This window comes from Acinonyx jubatus, chromosome A3 (assembly GCF_027475565.1).
Source record: "Acinonyx jubatus isolate Ajub_Pintada_27869175 chromosome A3, VMU_Ajub_asm_v1.0, whole genome shotgun sequence".
Lineage (NCBI taxonomy): Eukaryota > Metazoa > Chordata > Mammalia > Carnivora > Felidae > Acinonyx > Acinonyx jubatus.
The window spans coordinates 122,470,448-122,494,318 of NC_069388.1; the positions used below are offsets into that span (position 1 = coordinate 122,470,448).

The 23,871-nt window shown below is 57.1% G+C and overlaps 1 protein-coding gene across 1 annotated transcript; it reads left to right on the forward strand.

The window, feature by feature from the left end:
• Positions 1-7: 7 nt before the first annotated feature.
• On the forward strand, positions 8-23,622 carry SDC1 (syndecan 1). The gene is made up of 5 exons (XM_027033258.2): positions 8-364; positions 19,101-19,182; positions 20,163-20,641; positions 21,227-21,362; positions 21,522-23,622. The coding sequence occupies exons 1-5, from the start codon at positions 299-301 to the stop codon at positions 21,689-21,691; spliced, it is 933 nt and encodes a 310-aa protein (XP_026889059.1). The 5' UTR covers positions 8-298; the 3' UTR covers positions 21,692-23,622.
• Positions 23,623-23,871: the final 249 nt, after the last annotated feature.

Genomic DNA, 23,871 nt, shown 5'->3' on the forward strand with positions numbered 1-23,871 from the left:
GGGTGGGGGGCTAGTTTTTGCAACGGCTAAGGGCCTGTGGGTTTATTATAAGGCGGAGCTCGGCAGGAGAGGTGAGGGCTGGAGCCGAGCCGGGCGGAGAGGAATCCAGAGGTAGAGAACGGACTGCAGCCGGCGGATTCCGCAGCCCTCGCCAGGGACAGCCGCGCGCGGGGCATTGCCCGAGGGTGCCGCGCGCAACGACCCGGAGGAGCCGGCGCGGAGCCCCGCGCAGTCCGTACCGCGCGGCGTCGCCGCGATCCCCGCAGCCCGCAGCGCTCCCGCCGCCGGTCCGGGCAGCATGAGGCGCGCTGCGCTCTGGCTCTGGCTCTGCGCGCTGGCGCTGCGCCTGCAGCCGGCTCTCCCGGTGAGTGCGGCCCGGGGCCGGGCGGGGAGCGGCGGGAAGCCGGTGTTTGCAGACTCGCCGATGCCTCCAGCGGCACGTGGAGGGGGAGGGGAAGCGGGGACTTGCCTTCCCGCGCTAGCCCGGCGGGCCCGGGGACCGTGCCCGCGAAACCGGGGTCCCGCTCCAATTGCCTCCGCCGTCGGTGGGCGCCGCGCGGGTTCCGCCGCTACGGGCGGGGGGGGGGGGCTCGGGCGCCCCGCGGAGAGGAGCCTGTGCGGGGGGGCCCCGCGCTCAATTATGTGAATCGGCTCCCCAAGCGCTGGTGCCCACTAGCCTGCGGCGGCTCCCGGGGTCGCGAGTTCCCATCCAGTTACCCCTGGCACCGCAGCAGCCGGGGTCCCCGTCGGCGACCCGGGAAGATGCGGTGACCGCCGCCACCCGCAGACCCACCGAGCCCGGGCTCCCGGCCCCTTCGGAGCAGGCAAGTTTGGGAGCAGCGGGGCCGGCGCGTTGGCAGAGGAGCCCGGGCCAGGGCTGCGCGGGGGTCGTGGTGGCCGCGGAGGTGGGATCCTCGGCTTCCCATCGGCTGCCCTAAGGGAGCTGGGCAGAGCTGGCAGCGGGAGGTTCCGCGAAGTTGGTCCCGGAACACCGGAGCCCCGCAGGAACCCAACTTTGGGGCTGCTGAAGTTGTGTTGTCCGCTGAGGGGTGCGGGCGGTGCTGGGCACGGCCAGGGAGGGCTGCGGCTTCCACGCGAGTGGACCCCGGAATGGCTCTTCCCCTCCCCCGGCCTGGCTTTGTGCTGTAGCCGCGCGGAGGGAAGGCGGGTCCCTTGGCCCGCCCAGTGGAGCTGGGGGGAAAGAGGGACAAATGTGGAGCCCTTGGCTGGGGGAGGAGGCCTTTGGGTAGGACTCCAACATCCACCTTTGGCGAGGGGTGGGTTCCCTCTGAAGAGGGACCTGGCCGACAAAGAGCATCCCAAGGGCCCCCAGAAAGTGATCTCCCGCCCCCGCCGCCGTCCGCTAGCCCGCCTTCCCCAATGGGGGCGCTTTGTTCTCGGCCCCTGTAACCCTTTCCTGGGAACCGCCCCGCAGCGCCGGCCCCGCCGTGGGCCGGGACCTGGGCCGCCGCCAGGTGTCAGCGCTGGCCGCCGGGTGTCCACGTCCACTCCCAGCCCCCACACCCGGTGCTGGAGTCCCGGGGCCCTCCCCGCGGGCTGGGGCGGTCATCCCCTGGGATGGAGAGGGGAGGTGTGGACTGAGCGGGGGGCTCTTCCCCTTCCGGAAGTGGCGGTCTCTCGCTACCACATCTGGACTGCTCTACTTCCCCAGCTCTTGGTGAGGGAGGCACGTGGGCAGGGAAGAATCGCAGGAGGGGGGAGGGGTGCCGGGTCCTCCACGGGTAATGTGGCATCTGCACAACTCTCAGCAGTGCCGACCCTCTGTAAGCGGGTCCCTCTACAATAATAGAAGCTACCAGCTGTTGAGAGCTTTGGGTATTTTACAGGGTCTGGCTCAGGTGAGGTGTTTCCCAGGCTTATCTGTGAAGTGCCCCCCCTCCCCCCCCCCCCCACTTTTCCAGGCGACTGTTGTGTTTGGAACTATATTTTGAAGTACAAGGACAGGGTCCCTGATGCTTCTTGCATTGCTGATGAGTTGGATGGAGGTGGGGGGCGAAGGGTGCCAAATCTGGGGGAGCCATGGGGACAGATAGGATTTCTGAGCTGAGTCTCCAGTGCACTCCCGGCTTTCAGATCCAAGAAGTTGGTATCTGGCTTCTTCTCTCTTTAGAGTTGCAGCTTGGTAGGACTCAGATTGTGCCTTGACTCATAGTTCATACTCTGGAGAGGAGAGTGGAGATGTGTGGCTTAATTCGGTGGTCCACCTAGCGTTACCTGGATACTCCACTCTCTACAGGTCCAAGACTGGGCCTCAGCAGAGACTGCCGAGGTGGGGTTCCCCCACCTATTTCCAGCTAAAATCAGGAGTGCGGGGTTTGGTTCTTTTGCCTGCCTTGGTTGAGGCTGGCGTTCTTACAAGCTGGGATCCCAGAGTGCCTGTTATATGGGGGAGGCAGATGGGTTGTGAGATTCTCTGTGGACTGTGTTTCCCAGAGTCTCCTGTGTACTGGGTAAGGGCAGATGCTGCATTAAGAGGCATTATTTCTTGCCTAGAAACTTTGACACATTACAGAGGGCTGGGAGGCAGCTGAGTCTCAAAGGGGAGAGGAGGGAAGGAGGACGGCTTATTAGAATGTGGTGGTAGGAGGACTTCCTGGAAGAGGTGGCTGAGTAGAGCCTGAAAGCACTAAGCTTTGGGGTCAGACGTTGGCTTGGAGCTTAGGTTTTCTTTTTTCCTTTTATAAAGTTTAGTTTGTTTTCTCTTTCCCAGACCTGCCTTTTCCCTCTTACAGTGGGTGTCCATGTTGGGGTAAAAGTGGGGGCATAAGGTGGCATAAAGTCCCCGCCCCCTCCCCCCTTACTAAAAGAAACTAGGCAATGGGGTTTGCCTAAAATGGGAGGAGGTGTCTACAGGTTGCAGAGATCTGGTCCTCTCCCAGGGTTCACTTTGGTCCCAGTGGGAAGCAGGTCAGAACCCCCCTGGGGATCAGTGAGGTAGGGTGTGATCTTCGGCACCTGATTTTGAATGGGCAAGAGAAGGCTATTAGGGCAGAAGGTTGCTTAAAACCACTCCCAAGAGACAAGAACAGGTTTGTCTGAAAAGGTTTCTGTGCGTGTGTGTGTGTGTGTGTGTGTGTGTGTGTGTGTGTTTCCTGTGGTCTTTTGTTTCTTCCATGCCAGCAAAATTGCTTGTTCTGGAATAGTTATTTGCTGTTTTCCTCTCCTTCCCTTTTCTCTTTCTTGAAAGGCATAAAATCCCTTTTTGCCCTAATTATGGGGGCCAGTAGAGACATTTTCCTAAGGCCTGGTAGGGTGGGTGGGGGTTGGGGGAGGCGCTAAGTGCCTCCTCTCCTCCTGGGCTCAGAGCCTTCTAGAGGTGATGTCACTCCTGGCTTCAGGAGGGTGGGAGGGTGGAGCTGCTTTAAGTCTCTACCTGTGGCTCATGGTGGGTTCCAATAAAACCTCATTAACCAAGATTGGTGGGGAGAGAGATGAGAAAGGAGGGAGGCCTGGAAAGAATTAGTGAAAAGCTTGAATTTTGTAGTATTTTATAGAGGAATGTTTCCTATTGCAGTTTCGGATTCTGAAATCCCTTGGGAATGAGGTATCCTTGGCATCCAGGTTTTTTTAGTGAGCTAAGAATCCATATTGACCTCAACTTTGGGCAGGACTCTCTACAATATTTATTTTCCTTCCTTTATTAACAAAAGAATACTGGGGCGCCTGGGTGGCTCAGGCAGTTAAGTGTCCAGCTTCAACTCATGAGTTCAAGCCCCTCATTGGCTCTCTGCTGTCAGCACTTTTTCTCTCTCTCTCAAAAAAAAAAAAAAAAAAAGAGAGAGAGAGAGAATACTAAGCATAATTTAATCTCAAGATGCCAGGGTCTTCTTCATGGTTGTCTCTGTGTTAGGTTAGGCATTTCTGTCCTGGGTTTCTTGAGCTCCAAAGAGCATTTTGCCCCTTGCTGGGTGCCCCCAGGGTTGGTACCTTTTGAATTCTGGTTTGCTCTATTTCTCCCCTCATCCCTGACAGCAGCCAAAAGTGACAATTGTGGGCCTAAGTGTAGCAGGCAGCTTTTCTATTCAATTCTAATTTGCACTGTTCTCCAGCAGTACTAAGAAACTAGTCAGATATGTCAAAATGATTCCTAAGACATGAGTTTTCAGTGCTGAGTGAGAGTTTCACTTGTGAGTAATGTTCATGATCTGTGATATGTGGAGTTGTGCCTCCATGGACCCAGCTGGGACCTCAGCAGTATCCCTGATAGTACCTGGAATAACGAAGGCTGTCAAAGGGCATGCTTACAGGCTCCCTCGGTGAACAGGTGTGGATGATCTCTGGGAGGAGGCACCTGTGACCCTGTGTTCTGAGTTTCTCTTCCTGGCTTGAGTTGTAAGTGACTCGCGGCTCACAGGTAGCCTGGACCTGGTGAGGCTAACTTATAAGTCTCCATTGGAAGGGCCCTTACTCTTAGCTCAGGTCCTGTCTCCATCGTGTCACCATGTTTTATCTGGGTTGATGTGCATCTTTCTTAGTGCACGCGTACTGTTTGGCAGGCCAGAAACGGCTTTGGGTTAAGTAGAGTTCCAGGACCAACTCTCAACCCTGCCACTAATTTACCATGTAACCTTGGGTGAGTCACTTCACTTCCAAGTCTTGATGTCCTCTGTAAAGCGGACATCATACCTGTTCTCCCTGTCCTTTGTCATTTGCATATTCATTTCATAATGAGTGCTTGAAAGTGTTTGGAAATGAAAGCGCCAGAGGAAAAGTTAGCTATCGATATAATTAGAGGCGCCTGTAATTGGGTACTGATTATTGAGTGTTCAGTGCTTTTCTTACCTTCTTATCTCATCTTTAAGCCAAACCTTTACGATGTACGTCATTGCCCTCATCTTGTGGATGAAGCCTATAGAAGTAAGCCCCTCTAAGGGGCCGATGTGCGAGAAAGGATCTGTCCATATGTGTGGGCGTATGTGTATGGCATTAATGAACTGATGGACTGTCAAGTCTCCCCAGTGAAGCCCAGCATAGGATGCTCGCTGAAACTTGTGAGGCCCTATGGGTATTTGCTGTTCCATCCTGGAGAGCCATGGGTGTGCATACTTTGGATGGAGAGGGCATTGGGCTGGGCTGAGCTGGCCTGAACGGTGCCTTTAGGTGAACCCTGAGCATTGGCAACATCCTTGGCTTGGGTTGGGTTCACCCAGTGGTTTAGGGACGGGCAAGGTTGCTCCCTGGAGCCTAGGTCAGGAGACAGTGAGCCCATGGGGGTAAGGTGGGGTGTGCTCCCAGGTCTGATACCCGTGCAGGGACCATATATATGTTCTTGGCTTGTGCAAAGAGGCCTGATGGGGCATCCCATGTTTGCATGGTGCCTGCGTGCTTGTTCCCAGGGCAACAGCCAGTCTGCACTGGCTTTCATCTTAGGCACTGGGGAAACACTTTCAGAATTAGTAGATCCTTTTTAAAGCTGGGGAGGTGGGCACCATGGTATCAGCCAGATGCCCAGATACCCAGTACTCCTGGTTCCTGTGCTGGGTTTCCCACCTGGTCCCCTCCAACACTAGGTCCCACTGCAGAAGCAGCCCCGTAAAGAATCAGTCATTAAACGATTTCTAGTCCTGGAACCTTGGTAGTTTTACAGAACGCACTGTTTCCTGATTTCTTCCTTCTTTTCAACAACCAATTTTGGAGTCTTGGGTTGAAAGCCCATCCCCCCTTGAGGGCCTGCCTAAGTGTGTCTAGGGAAAGGGAATGGGATGAAGGGAGTCTGTGGAAAGAGGGCTTTTGGCGCCAGGATCCTGCGCCCTGGAACAGATTCAGCACGGTGTCATTTCCCTGTCAGCTGTCCCAGGGCTTTCCATGCGACGATGCATTCTGGAACCTCCCTCAGAGTGGGCTGTGGGTGCCCTGATGATGCCGAGGGAGGGCAGGCATGGATGCATCGCTCAACACAAGGAGGCACATTTGAGGCCACTGAGGCAAGACCCTGCACCTGGGGTCACTTCAACTCGGCACCTTCGAATCCAGGAGACCTGGGAAGTCTCCCACATGGCCCCCGGGATGGCCGGCTCTATCTGTGTGATGGAGCTGCTTCTGCCTGACCTCAGGAAGCTTACGTTGGGTGGGCAGTAGGCACTAGAAGTCCCCAAAAGAATAACCTTTCTAGGCCCTAGACAGGGCGCTTAATTAGCTCCCCTGTTCTCAGTGCTGTGGGGCCCAGAATGAGCCGGTGGCGGGCAGGTGGGGGGTGGCCTGAGGGGAGGTGGGCTAAGCTCCTTCCTGCTGCCTGTCAACACTGTGCAGGTTTGGCAGGCCAGGACGTCTGGAAGGCCGTGAGTGTGTGGAGGCAAGCTCATGGTGGGGGGTGTAGTGGGCAGTTTTGGGGCTCGGGACCATTGGGTGTGGAAAGGGGAAGGCTAGTGGCTGGACCTGCTCCTGGACTCAGTTGTCTGCCCCGGGATGTTTCCTGTTGACTCATGAACTTGAAGGCTTTCAGATGCATCCCCTTCTGCCTCTGGAGCTTATTGAGGGTCTCTGTCCTCCTGGCATTCATTTATGGTTCCAAGGGCTGCCTGATTCTATGGAGAGGCTGCTCCAGTGCTGGGAACGCTCTTGTGACCCACCTAGGGCTGCGACCCCGCAAGAGGCTGTGTGCCGGCTGGCGGGCCTGCAGGCCGGCTTGCAGCTACAGCTGAGCTTGGCCTGGGTGGTCTCGACTCTGTTTCCTCATTGGGCTTTCCTGCTGGGTAGGCTGCAGCTTGAGTGTCTTGGGAAACCTGGTCACCACCTGTCTGCAACTTCCTCTTCAGAAGCCGGGAAGTGGTCTTCCTCTCTCTTCTTTTCTGGTGGATTCTCCCCTTTTTAGCTTTAACCCTGATGCTCCTCCATCCCTGGCGTTAGGAGTCTATGGAGGTTATTCCTACAGAGAAGGATGGCTAGGACACTTGTCCTTCCTGGTCCCAGGTTGGCCCCTGACTGGTTTGGGCAGGTCTTTGTCCCTCTGTGCCTCAGTTCCCCCATCTGTCCCCTCTGGGGCCTCCTTCCTCTTCTTCAGCTCTGAGACCTTGTCCTGGGGAGGATGAAGGTGGTAATGGGGGACTTGGCCAGGGCTTAGGGTCCTCCACCGTTATTCTTCTGGGGACTTGAGGAGACACTCACTGCCCGAGGAGTCATCTGTGGGGGTGGGGGTCAGGGCAGGCTGCTTGGAGGAGGTGGCCTTAGAGTTCAGTGTGGGAACCAGAGGTGGACAGAGGACGCTGGGCAAGGTCAGGCCTGGTGATGCTCTCTGCACACACCCAGGCATCCTGGCCACCTGCCCAGGTCCGCTCATCAGCAGGAACGGAAGCCGTGTTGGGCAGGTTGGGGCAGTGGGGCAGGCAGGCATATTTATCACTTCACTTGTTGGCTGAGTCATGGTGCCAGGCCCACAGATCCACCCAAGCAGCCTTGACCATGAGCCCACTGTGTGCTAGACGGGGTAGGGGAACCCAGCAGGACTAACTAAGGCTCTGATGCCTGCCATCCAGCCTTGGCCCTCCTCTTTTCTGCTGAGTGACTTTGTGCAAGGGCCTGTCTTGGCCTCAGTGAACCCACCTGTGAAATGGGAGGAGGGAGCAGAGAAGCGTAGGTAACAACAATCATGCACTTGGTGTGTTTGTGGTATCCTGTGGTTGTGTCACAGGACTGGTGGGAATCAGGGCCGGGCCTGTCTCTGTTCCCGGAAGCATTCTGCTTCAACCCTTGGGGGTCATGAGCCCTCTTTGGCTTGACCAGATTTAAAACCCAGAGCCTGGTGCCTGCCGTGTGCATTGCCTTGTGCAGGTGGGGAGCCGTCCACACCTGGTCCAGGAGCACATGCAAGAGAAGGTGGCCATTACTGGGACCAGACAGGAGGGTTGGTCCATGCAGATAGGCCAGAGGGGCAGTGACAGTAACAGTCATTCACTGAGAAAGGGTTCATTCGAGTCCCACAGTACAGCAGTTTCTAATCAGGAGCTCAGGCCATAAGGCAGGTCATGTTCTGGCCAGGGGAAGTGTTAGGGGAGGTAGTCCCCAGATGGGGGCAGTGGGAGTGGCAGAGGCTGCCAGTTTTGCTCTGGGACCATTCTTGGGCCGCACTGCTCTCCCCAGGTATTAAGAGAACTGTCCCACCACAGTGATGTTGAATTCCTAGTCTTTCCCACTCAGGCTGCCTTTCTGTGGCCACACCGGCCCTCTGCCCCCCACAGCAGACCGAGGAGATGGAGTGGTGGGGCCTGGGTGCATAGGGAGGGAGCTTCTGGAGGGCCAGGTGCACTCATCGACTCCAGACCTAGCACATGCTGGGCACTGGGAGGCCTTGGGGGACTTGAGGACTGCTGCTTCCATGCCACCTGTACCACGGTGGCCGCTGATGCCCAGGGCCTTGCCTACCCATTTGGGGACTTGATTGTGCCAGTCCTATGGCAGGGGTGCAGAGGCAGCACTGGCTGTTCTCTCTGCAGCTTGTCAGCATCCCTGCTGCCCAGGAAACTATCCGGGGCCTTGGAGTCCCATCTCTGGGGAGTGTCCCCGACGGGTATGTGATCAGGTTTGGGCTCGCAGGGCCCCAGGCTGCGGGTGTTTCAGGAGCCTCTGAGACTGTTGTAGAGGCTGACGTCAGTCCCCCTTCTCCCAGAGAGACATGCTGGGGTGTGGCACGGCCATCTATGGTGACCGCATCTCCTCCAGGGCGCGGTGCAGGCATGGTCTGGGCAGCAAGACCTCCGGGCTGGCCAGGGCCTACGGGTTGTGGGCCAGACTAGGAGAATGGGCACACCTGCACTTGGGCGGAGGGAGCCGCCCCAGGCTCTGCCCCTGCCTCTCTGCCCACCCCCCACAGGGTCTCCGGGAGTAAAGGGTGGGTGGGGCTGGGGGAGGGGCATCCTTGCAAAGTTTCCCTGGGGTCTCCTGGTTGTTATAGTAAGGTCCTGGGACAGCCTTGAGTTTGTGTCCTGCGCCCTTGGAACTGTGGGAGGAGCAGAGAGGCTGTGGCCTCACCCCTCTCCCCTCTACCTGTTTGGGAACAGGGTCATTCTTCAAGACCACTCTCTAGGGGCTGGGGGGCCGCAGGGGGGATGTCTTGGTCCGTCCTCCCACTGTGAGGGCAGCAGCCTGAGCTGATTGCTTGGGTCTGCCTGCCTTTGGGGTAGTTACTGGGGCCCAGTCTGAGGTCCTGAAGCTGTGGGGCTGGGCAGGCCAGCTGGGATCCAGAACTGGCTGGCTGGTCAGCCTAGGTAAGTGTCACGGGGACTGGAGAGGTGTCATGTGGAGGCTGGGAAGAGCACAGGACATGGAGATTGGGCAGTCCAAGTCATTACCAGGCTCCATCACATCCTCCCTGAGTACCTTGGGCATGTTTGTTCACTTGCCCCTAAGCCTCAGTTTCCTCGGAGGGCTTTTGAAAAGACCCCAGGAACTAATGTACGTGGCATGATTGAGAGTCCCTTCCTTACCTGGACTCAGAGGAGCAAGTCTGGGGGAGCTTTGGGCCTGACTCTGTTTAGAGAGTCCCCTGGGGAGCACCCCCCCCCCCCCCCCGCCCCGCGCCCGTGGCTGTGACTGGAGGAAGGGGTACAGTCTGACCTGGCCTGGGTGTATAGTTACTTCATGTGAATGGCTGGCTGGTCTTACCCCAGTGTGCTGATGTAATAGGGCCTGAAAACATGGCTTTTGCCCCTTCTCAGAAATGTGAGCCTTCGCTGGCAGGCCAGACTTTGCTCGCCTCTGCCTGAGCCTCTGCCAGGGGCTGGCTCCTGACCCGGGGGAGGTGTGAGCTGGGCTGGCAGGCGGTGGGGGGAGGCCAGACACCAGGGCACCTGGGCTGGGGCTCAGGCCAGCTGAGCAGGGCCCTGGGACTGTAGGGGACAGCGGCTTGTCCCCAGAACGGCTGACTGAAGGCTGTCCCGGCAAGGGAGCTGGGCGAGGCCAGGCTGCAGGATGTGGGGGGAAGGCCTCACTTCTGTGGTCCTTCTTCCTTCTGCACTTTCCCCTGTGCCACCTCTTTTCTTCCTGAGGGTAAGAGAGCCACGTGGCCCCCACTGAAGGGTTGTTAACCACATGCCTGCTGGATTGCCTGGCCTCAGACCCTCTCCCTAGCACTTCACTGGCTGTATGCCCTGGGACAAACTGTCCCCTTTGCCTCAGTGTCGTTATCTGGAGGATGGATTTGGCACTGGAATCTAAGGTTATTGTGAAGATTAATTCGGCTAAAGTGCTTAGATTAGTGCCTGGCACATAGCACACAATACGTATTGGCTGTTTTTTCCCTAAGGCCTAATTCAGGTATTTCTGTTTTTCCAATAACCCCCAGCCCAGGTTATATCCTTAGGTGCCTACTCCCACCCCATGACTGTCCCGGAGCTCTGGGCAAGGTGTTGTGGCTACTCTACCTGCTGGGTGACTCCGGGCTCCTGAGAGCCCCCTGAGCTGCATGCACAGACTCACCGTCTGCTGTGTGCACATGCCGATGGTGCCCGGGAGCTCAGTGTGGGGCGTTTGAGGCTCTGTGGGCCTTTCAGCCATCAAGAGGCCCCTGGTGAATGTTAGGCTGACAGTGAAGGGGCCTAGTCTACTTTGCTGCCTTTGAGGTGGGATCCCACTGGGAACCTGGGGAGCGAGCCCAGCCGATTCAGACCTGGTCTTCACAGAAAATTTTGCCTTCTCTTGCAAAGGCCAAAACTCCATTCTGCCGTGGTACCCCCACGGGACTCCTTCAAGGATACTCTGCCCTTCCCGTGTCATTGTCTGGGCTTCTACCTCAGTGCCTCATCAGTCTGACTTGAACTTTATCCCAGAGGCAAGTTCCCAGGCTGGCCCATTATTCTTCTGTATGTGGGAGGAGAAGCCATGTATGTCTGTGGCTCAAAGTGGGAACAAAGGGAATTTAGTCTGTCTTTCTTAGGTATGGGGTTGGCTGGCGACCCAATTCTGACACAAGTTAGAAAATGTGCCCTTGGCATCTCCCGGCCTCTCTTGCAGTCCTTTCCCATCCTCCAGGGCTCCTACCCACCCCCAGTGCCCCTGTTCCGGAATTAGCTGCTCCCCTGTATAGAGCTGATTTATACTCTAGGGTGAGCGTCTAGCACCCGATAGTCTTACCAGAGGCATTTTAAAGGGGACACTGTGCAACTGCAGGGACACTGATTGGATAAATTTGGGTGAGGAAGTGCCCCCATCCCCGTCTGTCTGCACAGCTGGAGCCCCGGCTGGCTGCAGGTGTGTCCAAAGCTACTAGTTTCTGGCCCTGCGAAACTTGAGGAGACTTTATTTAGACAGAGCTGGGGGAGGGTATCTCTAGAAGCCCACGCGCCAGAGGTGTCAGGCCCCCAAGCCCGGTGGCATCTGGAGGTTAATCAGCTAGAGAGCAGTTCAAGGGGCCCCTCACAGGGGCTGGCTGGGGCATCCAACACTGAACTTCTGGTCTTTGTCGCCTCATTAGGACAGCCAAGGCTTGGGAGGTACAAGGCTCTGGTGGCCTCAGCTGCTCCCTCTGTCCTCGTGGGGTGCCATTTGCCATCCCAGAGTCCCCTTTCTTAGGAACACCTCTAACGTGCTGCCTAGGCCATAACCCCCCTTGGGAAGCTGAGGGCAGTGACATTGAGTCACTGTGATCAAGTACCCTTCTCCCTATTTGTCATGGTGGGTCCTCCCCCTGCTGAGCACTGTGTTTGTGGGCCACAATCCCTCAGGTGGGCAGTCCCCTTGACTTCCCAACCATAGACTTGGAACCAGGAGCCCCCTTACTATCACCTATTGTACCGATGGGGAACTGGACAGAGATTCTTATCCAAGGTCATCCAGTAAGTTGGGAACAGAGAGCCCAGGCTATAACCAGGTTTTCCTGGTACTGGGTTTGGTCACTTTCCCCTGGCCACCCCTTGTCTGACTCCCAGGGCAACCCTGGCCACAAAGGCTGGCAGGACCGGGCTGGGCAACCTTGCTCCATGCCTGGTACAAGCAAGGCTCTTGGAGGTGGGGAAAAGCAGAGGAACGGGTCTTCCGGCTCTGCGGCCCCACACCCAGCCCTCAGCTGGGCCCGGCTAAGACGAGTCCCAGCACGCGAGCCGTGAGGCGGTGCCAGCTCTGTGGAGGGGTGCGTATGGGGGTGCTGGTGGCAGTTCTGACCTGGCTTGGGCACTGGGGCTGGCACTGGCTGCCAGGACCCTCACCACCTCAACACAAGTCTGGCCTCTCCAGGTACTCCAAATGGGCAGAATGGGGCAGGCAAAGGGCTCTGCAAACTTGACCTCCGGTTTCCCATCTGTAAAGCCCAGTATGGATGCTGCCCTGTACCCCAGCCCTGCCCAGGAATCCCCCAACTGGTGAGGTCTGTGTCTGAGTGGCAGGATGGGGACAGCTCCAGTGGGTTGTGTGTGTGTATGGGGTGAAGGGCACATCCCTGGGAGGTCCCCTGAAATGTGCTCCCCACAGTGGAAGTGCTGATGGGGGCTGGGGGCCTACATGCCCTCATGGATGCTCAGGGTGAAGGCAGGATAAGCCCCTGTCTCCCACCTGCCATTCCCTGGGCCACTGCCGCCCTGGACCATGCCCATCACACCCTCTGCAAGTCTAGTCTTGACTTGGTTTTGGTAGAGAGACACGGAGCTGATAAATCACTGTGCCTGTCAGGCCGGAAATGCTGATCCTGTCTGAAGCACTGGTGGGGCCCCTTCCTCCTGGGAGTGCCTAAAGCGGGGTGGATTTCAGGGTCTTGAGGCCAAAACTGGGGGAGATCTGTGCCTCTCAGTGGCCTAAGCATGTCTCCCTGGCAGCTCCCAAGTCAGGAGAGAAGCCTTCAGAGAGAAAGTGATTTATCTGCTACTACCCTGATATCCTGGGCAGGAGGGGAGCCTGGTGTCTTCCTGGGCCCGGGCCTACGGTCCTGCCCTTTCCACCCAGCCTGACATGGCCACCCCTATACCACTCTGGCCCTGCTGACAAGGAGTTGGGGCCTCTGCTCCCAGGTCCCAGCCTAGCCTGTCAGAGCACTAAGGGAGTTTAGTGTTCTCCCGCCAAGCCCCTTCTGTTGTCTAGAGAGAGGCTGAGATCTGCCCCAGGTCAGCAGTACTGGGCAAGGGAGCAGTAGAGCTAGACCTGTCCTGTGGCAGCCACCCTGGTCAGGCTCTTTCCCCCTACCACCCCTGGCTCTGCTCCTCTCCTTGAGAACCCTTGGTCCAAGATGCTTTGGGTTTGACCTGCCTGGGCCCTCAGGACTGTGCGTAGGCCATGTTAGCCAGGGCTGTAGGAGGGGGTGCAAATGATCCCCCAGATGAGGAAAGCAGAGTTATGTTTATAACTGCCATAGGGCACCAGGGTGTTGGGTGAGCTGCAGGAGTGGGGCAGTGTGTTCTACAACATTCTCTAGCCCCTGTGACCCCTACCCCTGCCTCCCATTCAGGCAGGTTCCCCTGGAAAACTGCACAGTGGCTCTGCAGCCCCTGCTCCCCTCCCTGGTGGGCCCACCCTGGGAGATCCTGCTCCTGCCAGGTCAGTGCCTCGGGCCTGGGATACCAAGGAGGTCCTGCAACTCTGGGCAGGCAGGACAGAGGCTCATCTTTGTCTCCGGTTTCTTGTACCCCTAGGAACCAAAGGGGTCATGCCTCTGGAAGTTCAGGGTTTCCTTAGCTCCATGGTGAGGCTCTTTTACAGACGAGGCAGGTACTGGGATGTACTGTTTGTGGGGAGTGGATGCATCAGAAGTACAGAGAAATGTTCCAGAGTCTTCTTGGATCAGTTTGCCCCTGGCGCTTGTTTACGGGGCTCTGTTGCTAATTTGGTGCCTCTTCTTTGAACACTGCACCTGAGTGAGAGTCTTGGGACCTTTGTAGGGATTTGCCTTCCCCAGCACCCAGGCCCTGGGCAACTCTGGGTCAGACATTTCCCTGTCCAGACTATTGTTCTCCAAGTGTAGTCTGCATACCACCTACAGGACCCGGGACCTTGTTCAACATCAGAGTCCTGGGCCGTTGCCCCAGATCCACTGAATCAGCCTCAGGGATGGAGCTCAGAAGACTTCTGATAGTCTCCTGCTGATTCCCAGGGACCCTGAAGAAAAGAGCCCATGGTCTGGACAAAGGTGATGCTTTGGATTTCACTTTTGGTCCGTTTGGCATCCTGATGCACAGGTGGGGGGGGTTGGGGTAAAGGCTAGGGTCCTGCAGCTGAGACCTCAGACCCCAAGAGTTATGAACTCTAGGTATATGGGGGGTGGGGGGAGGGCTCTGCCCATTTACCTTATATCCACAGTTCTGACCAAGAAACTGAAAGGGTAAAAATTACTTTAAAAAATGTGACTCTCTTAATCCTCCTTACACGATACTATACTTTGACTTATTTTTTATTTTATTTTTGTTTTGTTATTTATTTATTTATTTAAAATTTTTTTTAAAACATTTTATTTATTTTTGAGACAGAGAGAGACAGAGCATGAACGGGGGAGGGGCAGAGAAAGGGGGAGACACAGAATGGAAGCAGGCTCCAGGCTCTGAGCCATCAGCCCAGAGCCCGACGCGGGGCTCGAACTCACGGACCGCAAGATCGTGACCTGAGCTGAAGTCGGACGCTCAACCGACTGAGCCACCCAGGCGCCCCTTGTTATTTATTTTTGAGACAGAGAGACAGAGTGCAAGTGAGGGAGGGGCAGAGAGAGAGGAAGACACAGAATTCAAAGCAGGCTCCAGGCTGTCCACAGAGAGTCCGACCCGGGGCTCGAACCCACAAACCGTGAGATCATGACCTGAGCCCAAGTCAGACGCTTAACCGACTGAGCCACCCAGGCGCCCCTCGATACTGTACTTTTAGCAGTGTGTTGGTTGAGAGAGCAATGCGATCCTGTGAACTCAGTAACGCTTTCTAAAGGATTTGTGCTTTAGCCATCACTTAAGTCAGGCAGCAGGTGGCACATGTCAGTGATTCAGGGTGTGGGTTGGAAACCACAGGTCCGAAGGGACCCATGGGCTGCAGTCGACGGGGTGGCGGGAGTCCAGGGAGCAGGCGGACAGACAACGTCTTCCATCAATCCAGAGTTAGAAGTGGCTGGGTCCACTGTCCTCACTTGAACCTCACTGAGAGGTCCACCTGGCATCCTGACTTGTGACACTGCTATGGAGTTCTTGTCCCCGAGGTGTCTTCGAGGGATGCTGCCTGGGTCCCTTGGGTCCTTCGGCTGGCCAGGGCAAGCAGGCTACTCAGATGCAGGCTGCCAAGGAGAGTGGCCCTCTTTATGGCCAGTGCAGGGTGAGGCTTGAGGCTGTCTTCTTGACAGCTTCTTGAAGCTCTTCTCCTAGCCCTCTGTCCTTGGGAATGGCGGGTGGCAGCCTGATGCAGATTCCCAGCCCCTGGCAGCTGTGACCCGATGCTTGTCCATGCCCTCCCCTGTCAACCTGTGAAGTCTGGGCTGGCATTGAGGTCCCCTCGGCTGCTGGGGTAGTGGTCAGGAATTTTTACTCCATGATGCACTCATCTCGTGGCTCCTGGAGCTTGTGGCTGTGTTGGGAAGACAGGCATCTTAAAATAGATGGGCCAGAGGGAGAGGGACGTAGGTGAGCAGAGCACGTGGCACACTGCTCCGTGGCCTTGGGCAAGTCCATCACCTTGTCTGTTTCAGTTCCTTATCTGTGGGAGATGCTAATCTCAAGCCTGCCTGCCTCAAATAGAAGGGTAAAGGTGGAAAGGGGTGGAAAGTGTTTTCAGTGTCAGAGAATGCCTCAGTTTTTCATACCTTCTTTCCTGTTCTGCTGGAGCCCTGACCCCAGGTCAAAGCCCCTCAGGGTTTTGATTTGTTATATGAAAAGTGGATTTTCCTAGGATTTGCAGAGGTTAAAGGGCCCCGTTAAAGGTATGAGCTGGACACCTGGGTGGCTCAAGTGTCTGACTCTGGGTTTCGGCTCAGGTCATGATCTCACGGTTTGTGAGTTCAAGCCCCGCATCAGGCTCCACACGGACACTGCAGAGCCTGCTTGGGATTCTCTCTCCTTCTGTCTCTGCCCCTCCCCTGTGCAAGCATGTTTGCTCTCTCTCAAAATAAATAAATAAACTTAAAAAAAAAAAAAAGAAAGAAAAAAGGTATGAGCTGGTTGGCCTTCACCTTCTCAGGCAGCTTGAAGCAGGTGGGCCCACCTGTCCCCGAGCAGCTCCGAGCTGTGGCCACATGGTCTGGGAAGGACCCAGGTCAGGCAGTGCTGAGGAGAGCCCTGAATGAGGCCTTGGGGGCAGCTGGCCACAGGCTCTTAGCACAGTGGCCTAAGTGAAACTGGAAGTCTCACCCAGAATGCTGGAGTCAGCTGGCACCTAGTGATCCAAGTTCAAACTCAGCAGTTTCTGCTGATTTCCTCCCCAGGGAGCTGAGGCCAGCACAGGTTCAAGCTGGAGGGGATTGGGAGGTCACTGCAGCCCTTCCCCTGATGGAGACCCAGCCCTCAGAGGGAGGGGCTGCCCCGAGGCCAAGGAGCTGGTTTCAGTAGAGAAAGCGTTTGCTTAAGAGCTTGTTGTGTAAACAAGATCCGAGGGATAAGCTGAGTAGAGTTGAGGGAACAAATTGTTTTTAGGGACCGGGCAGATCCAAAGTCTTATCAAGTGGTGAAAGAGGCCCAGCTCTTGGGAAACTGCTAACCTGTTGAGGCTTCTCCCTGTAGGTGAGAGGCCGGGCCTCCCTGGCTTTTGCCTCCAAGGGTGACATGGTCCCAGTGCATGGAGTCCTCTGCAGGCCTGCATCCCCTCATCTGTGAAACAGGAGACTCTGGTTTCTGCTGGCAGATTTGGCTCTCATGACAGTGTGCAGCTGAGGCTGGTCTGGCCGGGCCCTGACCCCGTGCCGTGTTGAGCAGCATCTCTAAGGGATGGAATCAATGCATTGGGAAAGGTCGCTGCTGGTCGGTCTCCTAGGGCCTCCTCAGGAAAGCTGAGGGAAGGCAGAGGCAGTGGGCAAGAGGGAAGTGGGGTCTCAGTGAGTATGGGTGGGTGGGGGTCCCCTGAATGCTTGGGCCTCCCCTTGCCCTGCCAGGCTGTGGGAAGCAGTCCGCTGTGGGCCTGGGATGGGAGCATGTGGGGATGAGGGGACCCACTCTGCCTGCCTGGTGGGCAGTATTCTTTACTACGGAAGGTTTAGGGGAGGCTTCGAAGCTCGGTGGAGACAGGACAGGTGTAGGAAGCACCACCTGGGGACAGTGTAGACAGGATGTGGCCTGCGGTGCAGGCGGAGGGCAGGGACCATGCCAGTTCATTTAGATGGGCCGTGACAGCTCAGACAGGCCCTTCTGGGGCCAAAACCTTTTTCTTCGGGGGGTGAGGAAAGAGGTAGGGTTTGGGTTTTGTACTTTCAGAGGAAGCTCAGTGGTATTTCTAGCCTGGTGGTTTCTACACATGTCTGAAGCTTCCCTCCAGACCTGAGCTCCTGGAAGCGGAGGCTCCACCTGGGCCAGCTCTGCCCCAGGCAGCCTCGGGAGGCCAAAGGTCCTGTCTGGCTCTCCTTGCTCTGCTCCCTTCAAGGGTGAAACTCCGTGGCCTGTGGCCAGGATGTGGCGATGCCTCTCCCGCTGAGGAGGTCCACTCCCCACTGAGGAGGTCCACTCCCCGGAGCCCAGCCTTGGGCGGAACCTGCCTCTGACAAGTCTGCACAGAGCCTCCTGTGAGCTGGCTCCCTCCTGCCTCTCTTCCACCCACCTCTGCCTCTCTGCCACCTCTATCCCAGCTCTTCCTAGGCAGGCGCCAGAATCCTCTTTCCCGCGCTGAGCTGCGCTGGCTCCCCGGGTTAGAGCAGTGGCCCTTGTTGGTGGGGAGTTTACTGCACGCCAGGCTCTCTTAGGTTCTTTATGTGTATAACCTCCTTGAATTTTTGCAGCCATCCTGAAACGTAGATATTACTACTGTCTCCATTTTACAGATGGAGAGACTGAGGCCATAAGAGGTTTCGTGATGTCCTCAGGGCCACACTGGGTGCCCTGAACTGTGCTGCTTTGCCTCTTTATTCATTGTTTGTTTTGGCCCCTGACACTGGGGCCCTCGAGATGGGTGTATCACGAACTCATTTGGGTCAAGGCCGTGTTGCTGAACGGACACTCATCGCTACCCTTCCTGCCACCTGGCTTGTTGGGTCTTCTCTTCTCCAACCGCTGTTCTGGAACTAGTATTTGGGAGCTCTCCGCACCCCCACGCCGCCCTCCTCCAGCTTTCCGCGCAGGCCTGCTCGGCCGTGTGTGGTGCGCCCTGCCTCCTCCCGGCCCCGCTCTCTGGGTCTGCTGGTGCAGCTCCTGTCTCAGGAATTGGGGAGGTGTTTGCACTCTGGCACCTGCAGCCTCTCAGCCGGACCAGGCAGACAGCATTCCTGGGACAGCTGTTTGTACACGGGGTCCATTCCAGGCTTATGGCTCGTTTGTCGCCACCTCCTGAGTGCAGGGCCTCCTTTAGATCAGTCTCATCTGTCACCAGCCTAATGGGCACCCTGTCCTTCCTTCCCCAAGTGGGTCTGCATCCTGTCCTTCCTGTGGATGAGAAAACAGACCAGGTGTGGGAAGAAGCATGTGTCCTGCGTGGCCAGCCCTGCCTCAGCACAGACGACTTACCCGTGCCCGTCCCTGCCCTCACCCCCCCCCGCCCGTGAGGCCCTCAGTGTCCATACCCTGGTGCTCAGCATGCTTTGGAATGTCTCTCTGGAGTCAGGGTGTTGGGGGATTGTTCCTGAGGCTCTTAAACTTGTCTTGGCCCCTGAAGCTCCCTGGCCAGTGGCCCCAAGACCTGATTTTCAGTGTAGGGTGAGCTGACGGGGTCCCATTGTGGCCACAGCCTGTGTTCCGAGTAATGGCATCTTCTGTCTGCTCTTCTGAGAGGTCTGGGGCTCCCTTACCAGACTGAGCCTCTTGGGACAAGAGCCCTGCCCCCCTCAGGTGTTTCTGCACCCCTAGTACCTAGCACAGGGCTGTGTCATCATAACGTTCAGGGGTGCGGGGGGGACCAGAGGGTGGCCCTGAGCTGTGGGTTCCAGAGCCACACACAAGGGTTTCCTTCCTGTTCTATATGTGTGTGGTGGGGGAGCTCACTCAGCTGTCTAGGACAGGGACCCCAGAGTAGCAGGGCCTTGGCCAGGCCTCCACTCATACCCTTTTCTGATCCTTTTCCAGCAAATAGTGGCCACAAATGTGCCCCCTGAAGATCAGGATGGCTCTGGGGATGACTCTGACAACTTCTCTGGCTCAGGTGCAGGTGAGCTGACATGGGGGCCCCATCCCAAGATGGCAGTGGGCCATGAGCTGGGGGTGGCAGTCAGGCAGCCCCCCGGCAGGGTCTGAAGGGTGATGTTAGGGAAGAGAATGGGGTCCACGCTGCAAGGAAAAGGCATATATGGGTTGCGGGAGTGAATGTTGGGGTTCCAGGAGGCCCTGGGGACTGCCTGCTGCAGACAGACTTGGGGTCATCTTCTTCTAACTCCCTGGGCAACCTTTAGAAAGGTGGACTTCTCCGAGCTTCTATTTCCTCATCTGTAAAATGGGAATATGTCTTGACTTCATACAATTGTTGGGAGCTGTAAGGTAACATAAAGCCTGGTGGCATGTAGATCTTCCATAAATGTCCCTTATCTCCCCTATTTCCCCTTTCCCTGGGGGAGTGGAGTCCTTGAGCTAGAGGTAGCCATGGAGGCCTCCCGGAGGAGGTGCTTTTGACCAGGATTTTGGAAGAGGGCTGAGGCCATCCGTGGGGAAAGTGGCCGAGGTAGGGGCCTGGGAGCTGGAAGGTAGGATGCAGCCCTCTGTTCTTGGGGGGGGGGGGGGGTGCTGAGCCTTTCTGGGGAGAGGGCAGGTGGAACAGGGAGGGGGCCAGAGAGGAGTGTGCACCAGGGACAAGGCATTCAGGCCCTGAGAGTGCCCTCACCCAGAGAGCGAGCTTCATTAGCCACCGGAAAAGTTCCTTCCCAGACGGCCTTGATGTCTTATGGTTCCAGGGACCAGGCTGTCCGCAGGCACGTGCAGCAGAAAAGGGCAGCTGTCCTTGTCCATTTTCCAAAGCTGAGTTTAGCCTCAGCTCGTTCTGCCCTGGGGAAACCACTTCTCACAACAGGGTTCGCTAGGCGGGCCTGGGAGTCAGAGCTGTGGGCCCTTGTCCAGGCCTTCCTCACTGCGTGAGCCTGGCTGGGCCCGAGGTCTGGGCGTCCCCCACTCCAACAAGCTCTGCCTCTGGGCCTGCAGGTGCTCTGCAAGATCTCACCTTATCACAGCAGCCCTCATCCACCTGGAAGGGCACGGAGCTCCTGACGGCCATGCCCACGGCCCCAGAGCCCAGCGGCACAGATAACACCGCCACCTCCACATCCGTCCTGCCGGCCGGAGAGAGGCCTGAGGACAGAGAGGCAGTGCTTCCGGCAGAGGTGGAGCCTGGCTTCACGGCCAGGGAGAAGGAGACCACCCACCCACCCGGCGAGACCACGCCACAGCCGACCACTCACCAGGCATCAACAGCAAGAGCCACCACGGCCCAGGGGCCTGTCACCTCCCATCCCCACAGGGACATGAAGCCTGACCACCATGAGACCTCAGCTCCTGCAGGACCCAGCCAGCTCGACTCTCACGCGCCCAGTGTGGAGGACCGTGGTCCTTCTGCCACTGAGAAGGCTGCCGAGGATGGGGTCTCCACTCAGCTCCCAGCAGGAGAGGGCTCTGGGGAGCAGGTGAGTGCTCACTGTATCCTCTGTGTTTCCTGGGACGTTAGTACCGCTGGCTTGGTCATCTGGCACACTCAACACCCTGTGCCCCGTAAGCGTGTCCTGTTCCCGCCAGGAAGACAGGCTCACGCGGTCCCACCTTCCCCCTGCCTCCAGGGCCAAGCCCAGAGCGGGACAGACTAAATATGAGACCTGAGCAAAGGAGTCCTTCAAGATCCCCTAAAACAGGGCTTCCCAAACTTAAGCAGGGCCCCTGCTGCGGGGCAGGGGAGAAGCCCTACCAGGTCTTTCGTTAGATCTTAGAGTCATGGTCATTTTACACTTTACATTACAATGAGCCTATTTATTTTCATATAAATACAAGCGCTTTGTCTCGCTTGCTGTGATATCTGCCACAGTCCAGCCAGGGTCTGGTGTGATGTGGTGAGAGGTGCCTGGCTTTGGGGTCCCCGAGGGCTGGGTTGGGTGTGTCTGAGCTGGTGGCCGCGGTGACTAGGGACTCCTGAGCTGCTTCTGGGTTTAGAAATAAAACTGGATGCTGCTGCTGGTGGTGGCCCTCCGCAGCCTGCAACTGTCCCTGCCCTCCCGTAGGACTTCACCTTTGACATATCTGGGGAGAACACAGCCGTGGCCGCTGTGGAGCCCGACCAGCGGAATCAGCCCCCAGTGGACCGTGGGGCCACGGGGGCCTCCCAGGGCCTCCTGGACCGGAAGGAAGTGCTGGGAGGTGAGTTCCTTTCAGGTGGGTGGTAGGGGGGTGCATACCGCTGCTTGGGGGTTGGGGCGCTGGAGTGGGGCTGAGCGCGGCCACCTCGGGGGCTGCCCGGTGTGAGGCAACTACTGCCTAACTGAGCTGAGCCGGCCTCCCTGCCCACCCCCCCAACAGGGGTCATCGCTGGAGGCCTCGTGGGGCTCATCTTCGCCGTGTGCCTGGTGGGTTTCATGCTGTACCGGATGAAGAAGAAGGACGAGGGCAGCTACTCCTTGGAGGAGCCCAAACAAGCCAACGGCGGGGCCTACCAGAAGCCCAGCAAACAGGAGGAGTTCTACGCCTGACAGGGACGGGGCTCCTCCTGCCCCTGCCACTCGCTAGGCCCCCACTTGCCTCTTCCACGAAGAACTGCAGGCCCTGCCACCATGCCACCTCCCCGGCTCCCTGCCCACGGACTTCCGGGGCACGCTGGGGGCTCTCCTCTGCTTCTCTGACTTCTGCCTGGAGACTTGGGCGCAAGGGCTTTCTCGCACGTGACTTTTCTGCCACCGCCAGCACCTGGCATCTCATCATTCTGACTCAGTTTCTCCAACCTGGAGCAGCCCCTCCCCGGACCCGATTCTGGAGACAAAGGGGACCCTGCTGCTTTGGACCTGGATGGCCCGCTTGGCCGAGGGCTGGCTCATCTGTCGCACTTGCTGGTGGGGACCAGTGGTCTGGGGGCACATTTCCACCCTTGAGTGGCAGGGAGAGGAGTTCGGAGCTCCATCAGAGCGACGTTTTGCGGGGAGGTCTCATTTAGATACCAACTTGTTTTTGCACATGTTTCCTCTAGTTTCTTTGTTCATAGCCCAGTAGACTTGGTTACTCCCGAGGTAAGTTAAGTAAGTTGATTTGGTTACCCCCATCTTGCTTCCCTAATCTACGGCGAGGAGACAGCATCAGGGTTAAGAAGACTGTTTTTGTTGTTGTTGTTGTTTTGTTTTTTAACTAGGAGAACCAAATCTGGAAGCCAACATGTAGGCCTAGTCGGTGTGTTGTCTCTGAGTTTGTCACTCACGTGTGCAACAGGGTATGGAATGTCTGTCGGGTGGCCCCATTGGGGGGCTGGCTGATCCTGGCAGCCGTGGGCAGTCACGTCTGGAGCGGTCACGCTTGTGTCCACGGACTCGGGGCCGCTGCCGTGGCCCAGGCTGCCGTGATGTTGAGCTGTGTGAGGACAGAATCCCGGCACCTCAAGCTGGGGACCGAGAAGAGAGGACTGTGGGGTGAGCGAGGTGGTAGTGGCCCCAGAGAATCTCCTGAAGACCGAGCCCTTCCTTTGGTGCTGTCTCTGGGGCACATTTTCTTCTAGAAGGTGATGAAAGGGGCCTGGGCACACCTGTCATGGAGCTGCTCCACGTACGACCAGGTTCACCTCTGATTAGCTCCTGTGGCCCTGCCCCCTGGGCTGGAATCAGGAATATTCCAAAGAGAGATAGTCTTTTGCTTTTGGCAAAACTCTACTTAATCCAATGGGTTTTTCCCTGTACAGTAGATTTTCCAAATGTAATAAACTTTAATATAAAGTAGTCATGTGAACTCTACTTGCCTTTGCCTCTTCTCTCTGTGCTGGCTGTGTGGACCAGCCTTTTCTCTAAACACAAATGATATTGGGAAACTTGGCTAAAAACTCTATGCCTTTATCTTTCTTGTGGGGAGGGATGCTGCGGCCAGAGTCCCTCTGATTTGTTTCCTTTTTGTTTTTCGTCTTTGCTGAAATTCTGCTGGAGGTCGGTAGGTTCAGCCAAGGTTACATAAGGCCTGATAGGAATTTCTGTGTTGCCAACCTCGACGCACTGTCTCCTGAATGGCTTATGAAGCTTTGATGGCTTTGGCACAGCTTTACCTGGGGCCATTGGCCCCGCGGAGGCCTGGGGCCAAGGCCTGCTCTCGGACACCTTGGACAGACCTCCTCTTACACCTTTGCTAGGACCAGAGTCTCCAGCCCAGTCCTCCTGGGAACTCCCACGCTCGCCTGTCTGACAACGTCCCGCTGCTCTGTTGGATGCTCCAAGAGGGGGGCCATCTGTGACTCTGAGATGCTCCGCCAAGCAAAGGGAACCCGTGCTCTGTGTTCCATACTGAGACTTTCTGCCCGGAGTGTGTGATTGGACAAGACTCGGGGGATGGGGAAGGGGTCTGTGACTGCTCATCTCTGCTCCTCCCTGGGATGGGCTGAGCCTGTGGCTGGGCCCATTCATGGAACTGTAATAAACAGCACTTGTCATTTTGGGCTGTGGTGGTGGTTGAGTCTCTTCTTGGCCTGGCAATGTCCTTCCCTGTCACCTTCTTGGAGAGAGACTCGTTCTGGGTTGTGATGTGCCTCGGTGGGGAACAGTAGGATCAGTGCCAGTCCCTCTGCAGTGAGGGAGTGCTGTGTCCCCCCTCTGTCTGGCCTTGGTTGTCCTACCTCCTCCCAGGGGTCTCTGTCTCCTGCCCAGATCGTCCTTCTTGCTCTCCTAGATCCTTCCCTACCTTGTGG

Bases quoted from the DNA above. Each gene is read 5' to 3' on its own strand.
- SDC1 (XM_027033258.2), top strand. From the start codon at position 299: ATGAGGCGCGCTGCGCTCTGGCTCTGGCTCTGCGCGCTGGCGCTGCGC. The intron at 19,183-20,162 runs GTGAGCTGACAT...CTGGGCCTGCAG, and splicing joins CTTCTCTGGCTCAGGTGCAG to GTGCTCTGCAAGATCTCACC. The intron at 21,363-21,521 runs GTGAGTTCCTTT...CCCCCCCAACAG, and splicing joins CCGGAAGGAAGTGCTGGGAG to GGGTCATCGCTGGAGGCCTC.